At 35.0% G+C, this 17,486-nt stretch overlaps 1 protein-coding gene across 1 annotated transcript in view; it reads left to right on the forward strand.

The window, feature by feature from the left end:
- Positions 1–17,486, forward strand: part of CCDC73 (coiled-coil domain containing 73) — a 192,696-nt gene that overhangs the window by 37,000 nt on the left and 138,210 nt on the right. Inside the window, exon 2 of the mRNA XM_079103074.1 lies at positions 1,869–2,021. Within this exon, the coding sequence (XP_078959200.1) occupies positions 1,884–2,021 (138 nt within the window). The 5' untranslated portion in view covers positions 1,869–1,883. The remainder of the gene's footprint in view (positions 1–1,868; positions 2,022–17,486) is intronic.

The raw sequence follows: 17,486 nt of genomic DNA on the forward strand, positions 1-17,486 counted from the left end.
TTATGGAACTGTATTATAGCTTTTCACTTTTTCTTCCATGTTTCTTAACTTTTGTTTTGTACTTAAATTTTTTTTACTCTCTTTTCTGCTAGATACTTGACATGATCTGTTTTTTCTACTATATTAATTCTTTTTTATTTTTATTTTTTGGTGGTGGGTACTGAAGATTGAACCCAGGGGTGCTTTACCACTGAGACATATCCCGAGCACTTTTATTTTTTATTTTGAGACAGGGTCTCACTGAATTGCATAGGACTTTGCTAAGTTGCTGAGGCTGGCCTTGAACTTGAAATGCTCCTGTCTCAGCCTCCTGAGCCATTGGGTTTACTTGTGTGAGCCACCATGCCCAGCACCAATTCATTTTTTAAGTTATACCCCATCTTCTACAAACATATCAATTTAGTTATCTTTTCTTTGATTGTAGATTTTAGTGAATACCTAGGTATTTCACTAAATTTAAAAAAATCTGCTTTTTTGGTGGACGTTTTCAAGCTTGACTTTACTTCTTTAAGCACAGTTATGCATATGCAGAAGTCTCCAGTTATGTATCTGTTTCTGTTTTCTGTTTTTTATGTTGGTCCTCATGCCATTTTTCCTTCCTTACCTGGTTACCTTTGTGTACTGCTGATTGTCCTTGAAAAATTATTTGTGAATATTCCTTGAGTAGGACTGGGGATATAGCTCAGTTGATAGAGTGCTTGCCTCACATGCACAAGACCCTGGGTTCAATCCCCAGTACCCACAAACAAAACAAAACAGAACAGAACAGAACAGAACAGAACAAACAGATTCCTTGAGTACCTTGCATAAAGTTACATTCCCATAGAGGGAATTTTTACTTGCATCTGCAAGGTTCTTGTAGACATAACCAATATGAAAGTATTTTAGATTGTATTAATAGGTTGAGGTTTCTCTTACCATCTATCATAATACAAAATTTCATGACAAATTCATCTGATATTAAGATTAAAAGTAATGTTTTCTAGGGGTTAAGGATATGGAAAGGAGTGGGTATGGCAACAAAGAGGCTGCTTGAGGGAACCTGTGTTGGTGTTAGAATTCAGTTTCTTGATTGTGGTCATAGTTACATGAAGTTATACATGTGATAAACTTGCATAGATGTATATATACACGTATTTGTATGTGTGCATGTATACACAAATGATTGGATATCTAACTGGAAACATCCAAATGAGTTCTGGGGATTGTATCAGTGTCACATACACAATATTTTATTTCCTATTGTTATACTGTAAGATGTTAACATTGAGGCTGCCTGAATGGTCCTGTACGTTACTTTGCAACTTCTTCCAATAATTATTTGAAATTGAAATGTTGAAAAGGAAAATTTCTTGGAGCCTGACTCTCATATTTTCTGGATTGAGAAGATGTTTAAATATTTTTGTTTTTAATAAAAAACAGTTGCTGTAGCCTCCTCTTGCAATTTTGTTGAGTTTAAAGTTTATGTTACTATTAATTAGTGTTCACATGATCCCTTGCAAAACAGCTTTATGTCAAGGTAAAGTTTAGGAAGAGAATGTGTATCCATTTTGGCATCTTGGCATGAAGGAGCTATTGAAGGGCCAAACCTTGCCTGCTGTTTTAGGAACCTTTAAGAGACTGGTGTTTAGGGGCAGAAAATGTTGTCTCTGATGGAACTCAGGTATCAGAAAAATCCTTAGCAATGGAGAAATGGAATAGGACTATTGTTTCTGTAGGTTTTTGTATGAAGGATGGAGTAGGAATGTTAAAAAAACTTATTACTGTCAAACCTGGAGGATTATGGGATACAGGTTGTCACATTTTTGTGGTAACTGTATTTTTACTTGGAAAACAGATTTTTTATTTGAAACCTTTTTATATTACAGGCAATAAATGTTAATATGGAGAATGAATTCAACACTGAATCATTATCATCTACCTTTACTCTTCAAAGTTCTCCAGAGACAATGTTTTCCATTCAGTTATTAGATTTCAAAACAAGTTTACTGGAAGCATTAGAAGAATTGCGTATGAGAAGGGTAAGCTCCTTTTCTGAATTTTTAAATAAGAGAACTTACTTTTCTCCTTTTTTTTTTTTTTTTGGTTGTTGTTTCTCAAGGGGGAAAATAAGAACCCAATAAAATAACCTGTTGTTTAGAAAGAAAATATATAATCGAAATAATGAAGTAAAAAAGTATAGCAATTAAGACAATGACCAGGAACAGGAACTAAGAAAAATTTGGAAACTAAAGCAAAAAACAGACTTGGGATTTTCAGATTGTTAAATAATTAATAAGCTAAGTACTATTGATTGGGCCACTGGGGATGCATAGATAGCACTGTGGTTAGATGCTCTGCAAATTGAAAAGAACTGTTCTTGGTGAGGTTACATTTTTGTTAAAGTTGTAAGGTAGGTGCCTGTAAAAATTGATTAAATGATGAAACAAAGCAACATATGATTAAGTGACAAAATAAATGTATGTAGTAAGTATTCTGAGTTCAAAGAATCAAATACTCTTAGTTTTTACAGTAATAGCTGAGATTTTAAAAAGGAGATACCTAATATATTATATGTAAAAGATGTTGGTTGGTTCCAGCAGGAAATCTATATTGAGCAAACCCCCTTAAAAAGCGAAGAAAATGATCCAAACAAATCTAAATTCTACATTAATAGAATCCAATGACAGTATGTTAGAAGAAACGTCAGAAAAGAACTTCAGATTATACATGATTAAGATGATTCGTGAAGCAAAGGATGAGATAAGAGAACAAATGCAGGCAATGATAATACCAATAAGCTGAAAGAGCAAGTGCAGGAATCAAAAGATCATTTCAACAAAGAGAGAGATTCTCAAAAAAAAAAAAAAAAAACAAAAAAAAAAAAAACAAATGGAAATCCTTGAAATGAAGGAAACAATAAACCAAATAAAAAACTCAATGGAAAGCATCACCAAAAGACTAAACCCCTTGGAAGACAGAACCTCAGAAAATGAAGACAAAATATTCAGACATTATGCAATCCTAGACCAAATAGCTCCTATGAGGACAATAACAAAATTGTCATAATAAACAGAATGAGTTCAAATATTATCTTCAGTAAAACAAAGAGATTTGCAATAAGGTCTGCTGTTTCAAATGGAGGACAAAGAGGATGCAGAGGGATGTAGAATGTGGCTGTTAATGGGATAAGAAAGGAATATACAGAAGTTCTAGATAATAGAAAGGGTGAGAGTGTAATCAAAAGAAATTGGATGATAGCATGCAAAAAAGGGAGAAAGAGACTCTGAAGGAACAGGTAAACAAAAGGAAAAGAGAGCAAGAAAAGTAAAGAAATAAAAATTTAAAAATTTTCAATAAGGAGAAAAAAGAAAATCTACAGTATAACCGTCATATATTAATGAAACCTCCCAGATTTCAGTAGCCTGATGCATGAGAGGTACCTGACAATGAGCTTCAAGCCTCCAGCAGGCGTCTCAGGATGGGATTTGTCCCACCTAAAGATTGGAGATACAGCTTCCAGGATTTTCCAAGATGGCCACTCTGACTTTGAAATGTGTTGGCAAATAGGGAACTGCAGTTCAGGGTGTGGCCGTGATCAGCAGGAGGTCCTGGAGACGGGATGCAGTTGGTCAGGCAGGGTCATGGAGGTCGGGTGTGTTTGGTGTGGTTTTGGGATCCTGGAGTCCGGGTGCAATCAGTCCGTCTGGAGTCCCGGTGATAGGGCACAGTCAGTTGGTCTGGGGGTCTTGGCAGCAGGGAGCATTCAGTCGATGTGAGGGTCCCAGAGGCAGGGAGTGAGTGATCTGTTGGGCTGAGGGATCCTGGAGACGGGGCTCAGTCAGTCTGACCAGGGGTCCTATGGGGTCTGGCTATTGTGTCAAAATGGCTGCAGCCACGTGTAATCAAACCTGCAGGTAGTGTAATGGTGAACTTCCAGGCAATAGCAGGCAGCTGGTGTTCCACTGGCGATCGGCAATCAGTTTGCTGACTGTTGTAGGATGATTGGAAGGTGAACCCCGAGCGTTGGGTGATGGATAGGTGTAAGGCAGGTGATGGACAGGCAAGAGGCAGGCAAATGGTGGATGATAGGTGTCTGACAGTGAGCAATCAAGAAATAGATATCCTCTGCTTGAAACCGGAGTTATGGATCGACAAGGAATGCAGCCTCCCTCCAGTTCGCCATCTTGGATCAATCCTCTTCAGTTGTTTTTTACTTGATATCTAATCTTACCTAGAATTTTTTAATCTCATTGATTATATTTTTCATTTCTAGATATTCCTTCAAAGAATTGAAACAAAATTAATACAATGCCAGTCAGAATTGAATGCAATGTGTTTTAGAACTGGGCAGGATGATTCTAAAGTTATATCTGTAATAAAAATGCATGAAAGGTCAGCACAGTGACTTACCTCCCAGCTACTCCATAGGCTAAGGCAAGAGAGTTGCTTGAGCATAGGGAGTCGAGGCTAGTCTTAGCAAAATAGCAAGACCATGTCTTAAAAAAAAAAGGCATGAGGATAGCCAAGAAAAATTTCAAAAGAGAACAGTGAATTGTTACTTGCTCTATCAAATATAAAGACATGCTCTAATGCAGTAACAAATGTGTAACAAACACTCTTGGAGAGATAGAAAAAATAGATCAGTGAAAGGATAAATCAATCTAGTGGGGGAAAAGCATAGTCAGTAAATGGTGTTTGAACCATTCACACATGTCTCAGACACAAAAATAAAACTCAGGAAAAAGAAAAACTAAATGTAAAAGAAAAAAAAAAAACAAAAAAACTAGGTCTAGGAACAGTGGCCACATGGCCCCAAGGACAGGGTCCTGGACTGGAGAGGAGGGCAGGCCAGGTCCTTCACCTGTTCCCCCTGAGGGGTTAGGAGGAAGGGCTGACAGTTGCTCTGCTTCTTGGTCTGGCAGCCATAGGGCTGAGTGCAGAGGGCCAGGTCAGTACTTGAGGGAAGATTGAGAGATGACCAAGATGCTCTGCTGCATGCCACATAGCTGTCCCGTCTCCATAGGTTCTGTGTTGCTAGGCATAACTTCAGTCAGGCCAGGAGAGGGAGGTAGACAGGGTGTGCAGCAGGATGCTACCGGAAGCAGGAGAGAAGGTGACCCAGCACATGAGGCCTGCAAGTTGATGTGTCCTTACAGTCAAAACATAGCATAAGGGGGCTTCCAGGTCAGTATGTGTTTGAATTGTGCTTGCTTTATTCTTTTTTTCTTTTAAAAATACGTTTAATTTTTGAAAAAATCAATACATAATAATTGTACATATTTATGGAATAAATGCCATATTTCAGTTCATGCATATAATGTGTGATAATTAGTTCCGAGTAATGGCATATCCATCACTTTAAATATTAATCATTTCTTTGTGTTGGGAACATTCAAAATCCTTCCGATTTGGCAGCAATATGGATGGCACTGGAAGGCATTATGTCAAATGAAATAAGTCAGTCACAGAAAGACAAATACATGTTTTTCACTTACATGTGTAAGCTTAAAAACTTGATCTTGTGGAAATAGAGAGTAGAATGGTGATTACCAGAAGCTTCAGAGTTGGGGCTAACGGGAGATGGAGACAAGATGATTAACAGAGGCAGAAGTGCAGGTGGACAGGAGAAATAACTTCCAACATTCTATAACACAGTAGGATGACTATGGTTGACAGCAATTAATTGTATATTGCCTTATTCTTTTTTTTTTTTTCTGATATTGAGGATTGAACTCAGGAGCACTCAACCACTGAGCCACATCCCCAGCCCTATTTGGTATTTTATTTAGAGACGGGGTCTCTGAATTGCTTAGCACCTCGCCTGTTGCTGAGCCTGGTTTTGAACTCGTAATTCTCTTGCCTCAGACTCCTGAGCCACTGGGATTACAGGTGTGCACCACCGTGCCCAGCCTATTACCTTATTCTTGTATAACTTAGGATATGGAGTAAGCATCATTTTTCTACCTTTGCATAATACTCCTGTCCAAGATTGGATTAGTTTCCTACATTTTATCCCTGTACTTTCATATTGTGAAACATCTTTGAGTTACTGTAATATGATGTCTTTGCTAGTCACTCTTTCTCTGGAACACCTTTAATCTTTTCACCAGAGTCACTCTCCTCATTTATGTTGATAAGTTCCCCTTCTCTGTGTTCCTCTGGCTTCATATCTACTGTTTCTGGAATTGTCAGCTATTTCTTCTGTAACACTCTTTTTATTTGATTTGAATTTTACTCCTAGTGTTATTTTTTCTTTCTGCCTCCCTTTCTTCCTCCCTACTTCTTTCCTTCTTTCTCTCTTCCTCCTTCCCCTTCTTTCCCACTTCTTTTTTTTTGCCACACTTTCATCTTCATTGACCCCCTTATTGTTTACCCATTTTTTCTAAAATTTCACGTGGAATTATAATTGGGACACTATAAAGAATATATACAAACACTTATTTTTATTGTAGATTGAATAACAGATACACAATGACCAGTCACTGACAGAGTGTGATAGAAGTGATCATGATGCATATGTGTTCTTTAATGATTTATGGATTGAAGAGCTAGCAGCGAAGTTTGTGTAATTTATTCACAATAATCATGTACTGTGGTAATGAAATTTGAACCATGTTGTTGGGGAATGAATGTCCGGTAATGAAACCATTAACTGAAATTTACACATATAAATATGAACCACTTGCATATTAGTAAATGAAAAGTACAAGTTGTAAAAGACAAAAATTTAAAAATGTTTGTAAAGCTATAGAAAAAAATTCTTGAAGTGTATATGGTAAACCTCTGACCATGGTTACCTCTTGAAAGAGAGGGATTGATGTGTCCCTTGTAAGTGTGCTATTCTTTTGAACGGAACTTTTGATTTTATATACAGAGGCATTACTCTTCTGTCACTGGTTGGACAAGCCTCTAGTGAGACACAGCTTAGGTACAGTGTTAGATTTTTGGTACAATAGAGATTAAATTTTCTCTTTCAGTTGCATTTTATTAAATATACGTTTATAAAATTTACACTTTACTAAAGTACTGCTGGAGTATATAAAAATAATTTGCATATCTTTTTTCATTTTTATTGGTTCTTTTAAGTTATATATAACATTAGGATTCATTTGACATAGTTATACAAGCATGGAATATAATTTGTTCTAATTCAATTCCCAGTATTTCTGCCTTCCTTCTACTCCCCTCTCTCTCTATTCCCTTCCTTCTGCACTACTAATCTTTCTGATATATATATATATATTTTTTTTTAAATTAGTATTTTGTGGCTGTACATGATGGCATTTGCCAGTAAATGGATGGAACTAGAGACTATCATGATAAAGAGAAATAAGCAATTCCCCAAAAGTAAAAATTGAATATTTTCTTTGATATATGGAAGCTAATCCAAGATGGGGGGTGGTTTAAAAAGTAGAAGAAAGAGCAGTAGAACAGATGAAGGGAAGGAAAAGGAGATGAGATAGGGAAAATAGTGGAATGAGTCTGACCCTAACATTCCTGTGTGTGTGTGTGTGTGTGTGTGTGTGTGTGTGTGTATGTGTATGTATGAATATACCACAGTGAATCTCACCAACATATATATCCATAAGGCATTAATTAAAAATAACTATATTTTTCTTAAGAACAAGAAAAAACATTATTAGTTAACATTATTGAGACAGGTGGTGACATTTGAGTGAGGTCTGAGAATTATGTTAGTAATATGTCAATATTAGTTTAAGATTTGATGGATGTATTTTGGTTTTGTTAAGAATGTTTGTTTTTCTCTAATAGGAGAGTTTTAGGGGGTGATAGGCCATCATTCTGGGAAAGTTATTCTTGAATGTTTCAGGAAAGTTAGTTCTTTATAGTGTTCTTTCACATTTTCTGCAATTTGAGAGTACTTTACAATAATAAATTGAAAGTAATAAAGTATTAGGCATGCCAAGAGATACTATATGATCCACACCAATAGAAAAATCAGGCAATAAAAATATAACTGTGATTTGTATATTGGAGGTCAAACAGAAAAGGACATTTAAATAGGAAGAGAAATATTATTATGAATAATACATTGAAGAAATTAGAAAATTGAGATAGAGGAGTACTGGAAGCATTTTGCCAGAGAATAGAAATATATAAATAAGAAAATCAAATAGAAATTCTTGAAATGAAATATACAGTATCCCACATTACTAACTCAATAGATTTAACAGCTAAGGAGACAAGTAAAACACAGGATTAGAGGGCTGAGGGTGTATCTCAGTTGTACATTGCTTGCCTAGCATGTGAGATCCTAGGTTTGATCCCCAGCATTATTGAAAAAGCAATTATAAAACCAGATGACAGGAGAGAATATTCAATACAGATGAAACACCATATGCAGATTCACAAAGCTCTGCAAAACCCATGCAGGATGATTACAAAGAAGACCACACCTAGATATGTCATAGCTGAAAATCAAGTGGAAAATCTAAATAAATAAGAAATTCAATGGAGTTTTGGGTAGTCTAAAGTAACAATGATTTGCTAAAGAAATTGTGAGAGAAAACTGGACAAATAATGTTATGATATGTGGTAAATAACATTGAATGGCATTTCAGTGCCCCATAAAATTAATTAAGCTGTGAGTGGAATCATACCTATTTCTGATCATTATGATTTGTATAATATGTATCGTTAGTCTACATGGAATACTGATAAAATGGATGTTAATCACATTGCCAAAAAATAGCATTATTATTTGCTTCTTCTATAATAGGATTTGAATTTAACTTCATGCTTTTATTAAAATTATTTATCTTTTTATTTGGGACTTTTTCTTATATCCAATCTTCAAGCAATTTTTTTAAAGTTTTAAATAAACACTCCTATGAAATTGTCAGTGAGAAAAAAATGTTAAATTTAGTAAGAAAATCCAATCTTGAACTTCAATAAAGTATCCTAGAATATAGAATCCTAAAAGTGTTTATTTTTTTTTTTATTGGATGCCTTAGGACTACAAGGATTTAAGTGTTTTTACAAAAACAATAAAAGAGGAGTCATTTGATGGTTTATTTACTCTTTATAACCTTTAGTAAGTGTCATCCTTTTTTAAAGTGCTTGCTTCAGGCTGTAGTTTTACAAGATGGGCTATGTATCGGTCAGACCTTTTCAATTCTTGACCCTGAACAGATTTAGGAACACAATATGTATAGCAGGCACATGCCCAAGTCAGCCCAAAGTGTAACTGTGTACTTTTACTCTTCTTTTCAAACTCATAATCCACCTCCTACAAAATTGCTCCAATTCAGTTTCTTATGTTGTCTAACAAAATACTAAGAACTCTTCCGTATAGTTGCTTGGTGATATTCGCTAAAAGTATTAAAGAATAATATCTCTAATATTCATGAAATAATTTTAAAGTTCATTTAAAAAATCTGTTTCCCAGTAGTATATAAATTACTCTTTTTACATTAGTGAACTTAATCAGTTATGAAGATTTCTGATATGGAAAACTATTGGTATAAAATATTCATAGTGATTCTTAAATTCTTTTGTTCATGCAACAAAGATTTCTAGTTTTTGTCTTGGAAAGTTTTATCAAAAACCAGAATATACTCACATACTTAACAGGTAAATTTTTGAATGATTTTCATTTTTGGTTTGTGAAAATCGAATTCTGAAGTTTTTGTATGGAAGGGGTGTATTATAACAAACCATACTGTCCTACAGAATCCATAATTTCTTTAATGTATTGCAGTATTTAAGAGACTCTGGAAATAGATAATATGGGTTCAAAACTGACTCAACTGTTTACCTGCTGTGTGATGTTAGGCAAATTATTTGTCCTCTTGTTACCCCAGTTTTCTCATCTATAAAATAAACACAGTAAGGAGGGGGAAGATGGCAGACTAGAGGAAGGAAGGACATCCCAACAGTTCCTCAACACTGGACTTAAAAGCAGGAAGATGGCTTCTCAGTGAGGTGACAATTAGTATAATAGATGACAAAATAGGCACTGAACATTTATCTCAAAACTATGCATCTGTGGCTGACATCAGTGCGTCTCCTGGCTCCCCTCCACCTCCCTGTCCATCTAAAAGGGTCTGGAAAAGATTGGAACACTTCAGAATCAAAGAGTAGAGATCCTGCTGCTGAGAAATAAACTCAGCTAAACAACAGTAAAATCTCACCCCTCACATGATCTAACCCTATGTGAGCCTAAACATTACTTCAGCTGATAGAATTGGGGAGGTAAAAACCCCAAGCCAAAAACCAGGCCCTGAGGAGGAATGACAGGAGAGGTAACTTCAGGTTCCACCTCTCAATATCTATTTTTACCAAAACAGAGAGAAATTCTGGAATAAAAAAGAACTACACATGTGAGGACACCATGTAAAAGAGGAAGAGAAATCCATTTCAATTGATGTGCAAGCCCAGAACCTCTGAAAACATGAGAAAATAGGCAACCAAATCTCCTCCAAAAATTGTCTCCCAACAAATGATCCCACAGATATGAAAGAGGATGAAATTGCAGAGAAAGATTATAAAAACTGATAATTAAAATATTCAATGATTTAAAAGATGATTTAAGGAATGAATTAAGAGAGCAAATACAGAAAACGAAAGACAGTTTCAATAAAGAAATAGAAATACTGAAAATAAACCAACCAGAACTCCTGGAAATGAAAGACACACAGAATCAAAGTTAAAATTCATTTGACAGCCTCTCCAACAGATTCTGTAGAAAATAGAACTTTAGTGTATGAAAACAGGACCTCAGGCTTGAAGACAAGATACATGAATTTGAGTACATAGAATACAGTAAAGGAAAAGAAAAGAAACAAAACAGAACGTATTCAGAATATACAGGAACTGTGGGACAACATCAAGACACCAAACCTGAGAATCACTGGGGTAGAAGAGAACATGGAGATATAAGCAAAAGGCATGAGAAACATTTTCAATGAGATAGTCTCAAAAAAGCTTTGACTCATGCCTGTAATCCCAGTGGCTTTGGATCATGAGTTCAAAGCCAGCCTCAGCAAAAGTGAAGTGCTAATTCAATGAGACCCTGTCTCTAAATAAAATACAAATTAGGGCTGGAGATGTGACTCAGGATTGAAAAAACAAATAAATAAACAAACCAAAACAATTTTGCCTATATCAGAAAGGAGATAGACATCCACATACATGAGATATATATGACCCTGTATAGACCTAATCAAAAGAGAAGTTCTTCAAAACACATCATAATCAAAATGTCTCACATAGAAAATAAGGAAAGAATATTAAAAACTGCAGGAGAGAAACATCAGGTGACATTTAGAGGCAAACCAATAAGACTCATATCTGACTTCTCAACTAAGATACTAAAAAGCAAGGAGGTCCTGGGATGAGATATTTTAAGCTCTAAAAGAAAACAGTTGCCAACCAAGATTGCTGTACCCAGCAAAGCTCTCCTTCATATTTGATGGAGAAGTAACTTTCCATGACAAGGACAAAGTATTCATGACAACCAAGCCAGCACTACAATGAATTTTCAAAGATAAACTTCACACAGAGGAACCCCAAAACAAATTCCAAAACTCCCAAATAGATGAAGAGCAATAGAAGTCTAATTGTCTCTAAATGAGAATCAAGATAGAATTTAACAAAACAAAATATCAAAATGGAAGTAAACTAAAAACACATAAACTAAAAACACATATTTTATTGTGTTTTTGATATTAAATCCCAGATAGACCCCAATGTAATAATACTGGGTGACTTCAACACACCCTTGTCACCAGTAGACAGATCATCAAAGCTTAAAATCAATAAAGATATATCCAACCTAAATAATACTATGAATCAAGTGGACCAAATAGACATCTACAGAACATTTTGTCCCAAATCAACTGAATTACCTTCTTGTCAGCAGCCCATGGTACCTTCTCCAAAATAGACCATATTCTAGGTGACAGCGTAAGTCTTAGCAAATAGACTATATTCCAGGTGACAATGTAAGTCTTAGCAAATACAAAAAAACCCAGATATAATCCCATGTCTCCTATTGGACCATAATGGAATGAAACTAGAAATCAACAGCAGGAAAAATAATAGAAACCATATAAACACATGGATATTCAACAATACTCTTAAATGAAGAATGGATAAAAGAAGTAATGAGAGAAGAAATCAAGGAATTCTTAGAAACAAATGAAAACAGTGATACAGCTATCAAAATCCCAGAGACAGCCAGACTATGGAACCAACCTAGATGCCCTTCAATTGATGAATGGATAAAGAAACTGTGGTATATATATACAATGGAATATTACTCAGCTATAAAGAATAATAAAATTATGGCATTTGCAGGCAAATGGATGAAATTGGAGAATATCATGCTAAGTGAGATAAGCCAATCTCAAAAAGCCAAAGGACGAATGATATCGCTAATAAGTGGAGGATGACACATAATGGGGGGGAGGGAAGGGTTAGTGTTAGGGTTAGAGTTAGGGTTAGGGAGGGGGGCAAGTATGGAGGAAGGAAGTACTGTATAGAGGGTAAAGAGGGGTGGGAGGGGTGGGGGGAAGGGAAAAAATAACAGAATGAATCAAACAACATTACTCTATGTAAATTTATGATTACACAAATGGTATGCCTTTACGCCATGTACAAACAGAGAAACACCATGTATCCCATTTGTTTACAATTAAAAAAAAAAAAAAAGCCAATCTCAAAAATCCAAAAGATAAATGATCTCACTGATAAGCGGATGATGACACATAATGGGGGATGGGAGTTGGGTAAGAATGGAGGAAGGAGGGACTGTATAGAGGGAAAAGAGAGGTGGGAGGGGTTGGGGGGAAGGAAAAAATAACGGAATGAATCAAACATCATTACTCTATGTAAATGTATGAATATGCAAATGGTATGCTGTTACTCCATGTACAAACAGAAGCAAGATGTATCCCATTTGTTTACAATAAAAATAAATAAAAAAAGTATGTAACAGAAGAAATCATTGCACATCTGCAAATAAGGTAGAAATAAAAAATTTTCATAATAGGAAAAAAAAAAATCCCAGAGACAGTATAAAAGCAGTACTAAGAGGAAATTTTTTTGCATTGAGTGCCTACATCAAAAAAATAGATTTCCAAATAAATAAGCTTATGTTCTACCACAAGGCCTCAAAATTAGTAGAAGAAAGGAAAAAGAACCAACCTCAAAATTAGAAGAAAGGAAATAAAAAAAAAATCAGAGCTGAAATTAATGAAATTGAGAATAAAAGAACATACACAGGATCAGTGCAACAAAGAGTTGGTTCTTTGAAAAGAAAATAAGATTGTAAACCCCTAGCCAAACTAACCAAAAGAAAGAGAGAGATGACTCAAATCAACAAAATCAGAGAGGAAAAAGGAGAGAAATCATCACAGGTACTTCTGAAATCCAGAGGATCATTGGTATTATTTTGAAAATTTATACTACAATAAACTGCAAAATCTAGAAAACATGGACAAATTTCTCAGCAGGTATGACCTGTCCAAATTGAACCAGGAAGATAAAAAAAGCCTAAACAGACCAATATCAAGTAATGAAGCAGGAGTTAAAAGCCTACCAACAAAGATAAGCCCAGGACCAGATGGATTATCAGCTGAGTTCTACCAGAACTATCTTCATTCTTTTTCAAATTATTCCATGAAATTGAAAGAGAAGAAACACTCCAAAATACATTCTATGAAGCCAGTATAAGCATGATATGAAAACCAGAAAGACACATCTAGGAAAGAAAACTACAGACCAATCTCCCCAATAAATATAGATACAAAAATCCTTAATAAAATATGACCGAGTGGGCTTTGTCCTAGGAATGTAAAGTTGGTTCAACATACACAAATCAATAATACTAATTCACCACACAAATAGAATTAAGAACGAGAATATGTAATCATCTCAATAGGTGCAGAAAAGGCCTTTGATAAAATACAGCAACCATTCATGTAAACAATGTTGGAGAAACTAGGAATAGAAGGAATTTACTGCAATATTATAAAATGTATATATGACAAACCCAAAGCCAACGTCATATTGACTGGAGAAAAACTGAAAGCATTTCCTTTCAGATCAGGATCAAGACAAGGATGTTCACTCACCACTTCTATTCAATAGAGTTCTTGGAAACTGTAACCAGGGCCATCAGGCAGGAGAAGAAAATTTCAGGGATACGCACAGGAAAACAAGAAGTCGAACTATTACAGTTTGCTGATGATATGATCCTATATCTAGAAGACTCCAAAATTGCACCAGAAAACTTTTAGCAAAGTAGCAGGATATAAGATCAACACTCATAAACCAATAACTTTTCTTTCCTGTAATAGTGATTCATCTGAGAAAGAAATTAGGAAAACCATCCCCTTCACAATATTCTCAAAAACAAAACAAAACAAACCCAGGAAATTAACCAAGGAAGTGAAAAATCTCTACAATGAGAAGTATAGAATACTGAAGAAATTGAAGAAGACCTCAGAGAATGGAAAGACCTCCCATATTCTTGGACAGGCAGAATTAATATTGTCAAAATGGCTATGGTACCAAAATATCAATGAAATTCTTCACAGAAGTAGAAAAAACAGTCCTTAAATTCATTTGGAAGAATAAGAGAACCAGAATACCAAAGAAATTCTGAATAAGAAAAGTGACAGAAGGCATCTTAAATTATACTACAGAGGTAACAAAAGCAACATAGTATTTACATCTAAGTAGACATGAAGACCACTGGAGTAGAATAGAAGACACAGATACAAATCCACATGCTTACAACTATTTGTTTTGACCATTATAAATTATTCATTTTGACAAAGGTGCCAAAAACATGTGTTGAAGATAGCCTTTTAAACAAATGGTGCTGGGAAAACTGGATATCTATTTGTAGAAGAATGAAATTAGATCACTGTCTTTCACTCTGCACAAAAGTCAAATCAAAATGGATCAAAAACTTGGAATTAGACTGGAAACCTTGCAGTGCTAGAAGAAAGCATAGGTCCACACTCCATTTTATAGATGCAGGCACTGACTTCCTCAAAATAACCCTAAAGTTCAAGAAATAAAACTAAGAGACAGTGGGATGTCATAAAATTAAAAATCTGCACAGCAAAGGAAATCATTAAGAGAGTAAAGAGAGAATTTACCGAATGGGAGAAATTTTTGCCAACTCCTCCTCTGAATGTATGGACAACTCAATTGTGTGCATGTACTAATATGTAACAACAAATTCCATCAGTACAACTATAATGCACCAATAAAAAATGTTGGGGGAAAAAAGAACTAAAAAAATCTCAATGCAAAACAAACCCCAAACCAAAGCAGGGGGGAACTAAATAACCCAATCAATTAATGGGCAAAATTAATGGGCAAAATAACTAAACAGAAATTTCTAAAAGAAACACAAATGGCTAACAAATGTATGAAAAAATGTTCAACATCTCTAGCAATCAAGGAAATTAAATCAGAACTACATTAAAATTTTATCTCACTCTAGTCAGAATGGCAGTTATTAAGAATATGAATAATAAATGCTGATGAGGATGTGGGGGAAAAGGCACACTCCTACCTTGATGACAGGACTGCAAATTAGTACAACCACTTCAGAAAAGCAATGTGGAAATTCCTCAAAAAACTAGAAATGGAACCACCATATCACCCAGTTATTCCACTCTTCAGTATTTGTTCAAAAGAACTAAAATGGGTATACTATAGCAGTAACAGCCACTACAATGTTTATAGCAGCACAATTCACAGTAGCTAAATTGCCAACCCAGATGCCCATCAATAAATGAATGGATCAAGAGAATGTGGCACATATACACAGTGGTGTTTTACTCAGCCATAAAGAAGAATGAAATAATGACATTTGATGGTAAACAGGTGAAAATGGAGAAAATCATGCTAAGTGAAATAAGACAGAAAATCAAGGGTTGAATGTTTTTTCTCATACGTGGAAGCTAAAACAAAATAAGCGAAAGAAGGCAGTGGTGGAGGGGATCAGATTTCATAAAGTTAGAAGCAGGAGAATGGAAGGGAAGAAGGAAGGAAAGAGGAAATGGGGAACGAATCTAACTCACATTATATACATATATAAATGTATATAAATGTACCAAAGGGAATATCTCCTTTATGTATATGTGGAAAGTACCAATCAAAAAATAAATAAGTAAAGGAGTGAAAGGAAGATCAGTAGCATAGAGGAGAGAGAAAAGGGGGAGGGAGGATTGGAAGAAAGGGGAGGGGAATAGGAATTGAAATAAAATTCCTTGTATGTATAATTATGTCAAAAGGAATCCATATAACTATATATAAATATAATGCTCTAATAAACAGTAAGAAAATCTCTTATAAAATTATATCCCATATTAATCAATACATAAAAAGGGGTTAGGACAATATCTGGATCACAGTAAGATCTTAGACCCATACTAGACTCTAAAAAAGTGTATTATCACATCCAAAAGATGAAAGCTGTATCAGTGTCTCGCACATTTTCAGTCCAATCACTTTGGGAAAAGATGCATGTTATATGTGATACCCCGCACCTGGCCAATATGTTTTGATTATAGAAAGGTATTACTGCAAGAGATTCTCATCTCCCCTCACTTTATTTATCCTGTAGCATACATGGTTAGTTGTGCATTTCCTTCCTCTTTCTATATTGAAGGAACCCCAATTGTGTCTTTGGTTTCATATCTCACCAGTGTGAATCAAATAAACCCTCACTGGTCTTAGTTACTTATGATGGTCCAGTGGTGGTCCACTTGCCAGTGACTGACTTAGGAGTTGGTGTGTAACTGATTTATGGGTTGTGTGTTGGGGTGTCTGTGGGAGCTTTGGGGGAAAGATTTCATTAACTTTTTATTAAAAGAATATACTTTTTTTTTTTTTTTTACTGCAAGTTATTCTCCTGTCTTTTCTTTATACAGTTTTGGTAGCTATGCTGCAACAATGAGGGGTGGAAAGCCTAAGGAAAATCACTTTCATAATGAAAAAAATGGAAAGATGGTTAGAATCATAGCTCTTAATGATATTGTTGAATCAGCTATTGAAATAATACTGGAAGTGACCTACCTTCAGATTCCTTTTCACTCCCATGAGCCCCTGTGAGTTGGCTTTTGTTACTTGTTGCTGAAAACATCCTAAATGAGATAATTTTCAGCAGTCTTTGAGTAACATAGCATAAGTGTGTGCTTATAAGTGTGTATATGTAAATATCAGGAAGCAAAGAACACATAAGATAGTCACAAGGAAAATAATTTCATTAAAAAGCACATTTCATTTATTAATATTTGATTTTTCCTCATTTTGTTATGAAAATTATCAAACACACAGCAAAATTGAAAGAATTTTACAGTAAACACAATATTTTAACATTTTTACTGCATGTGCTTGATTACCTAACTGTCCCTTTTAAATTTTATTCTTTGATGATTTTGAAGTAAAGTACCAGCACCAGTACACTTCCTGTGAAATACTTCAAAATGCCTATAATTAAGCACACTTCACTATTT

The sequence above is a fragment of the Sciurus vulgaris genome, assembly GCF_902686455.1.
Source record: "Sciurus vulgaris genome assembly, chromosome: 11".
Lineage (NCBI taxonomy): Eukaryota > Metazoa > Chordata > Mammalia > Rodentia > Sciuridae > Sciurus > Sciurus vulgaris.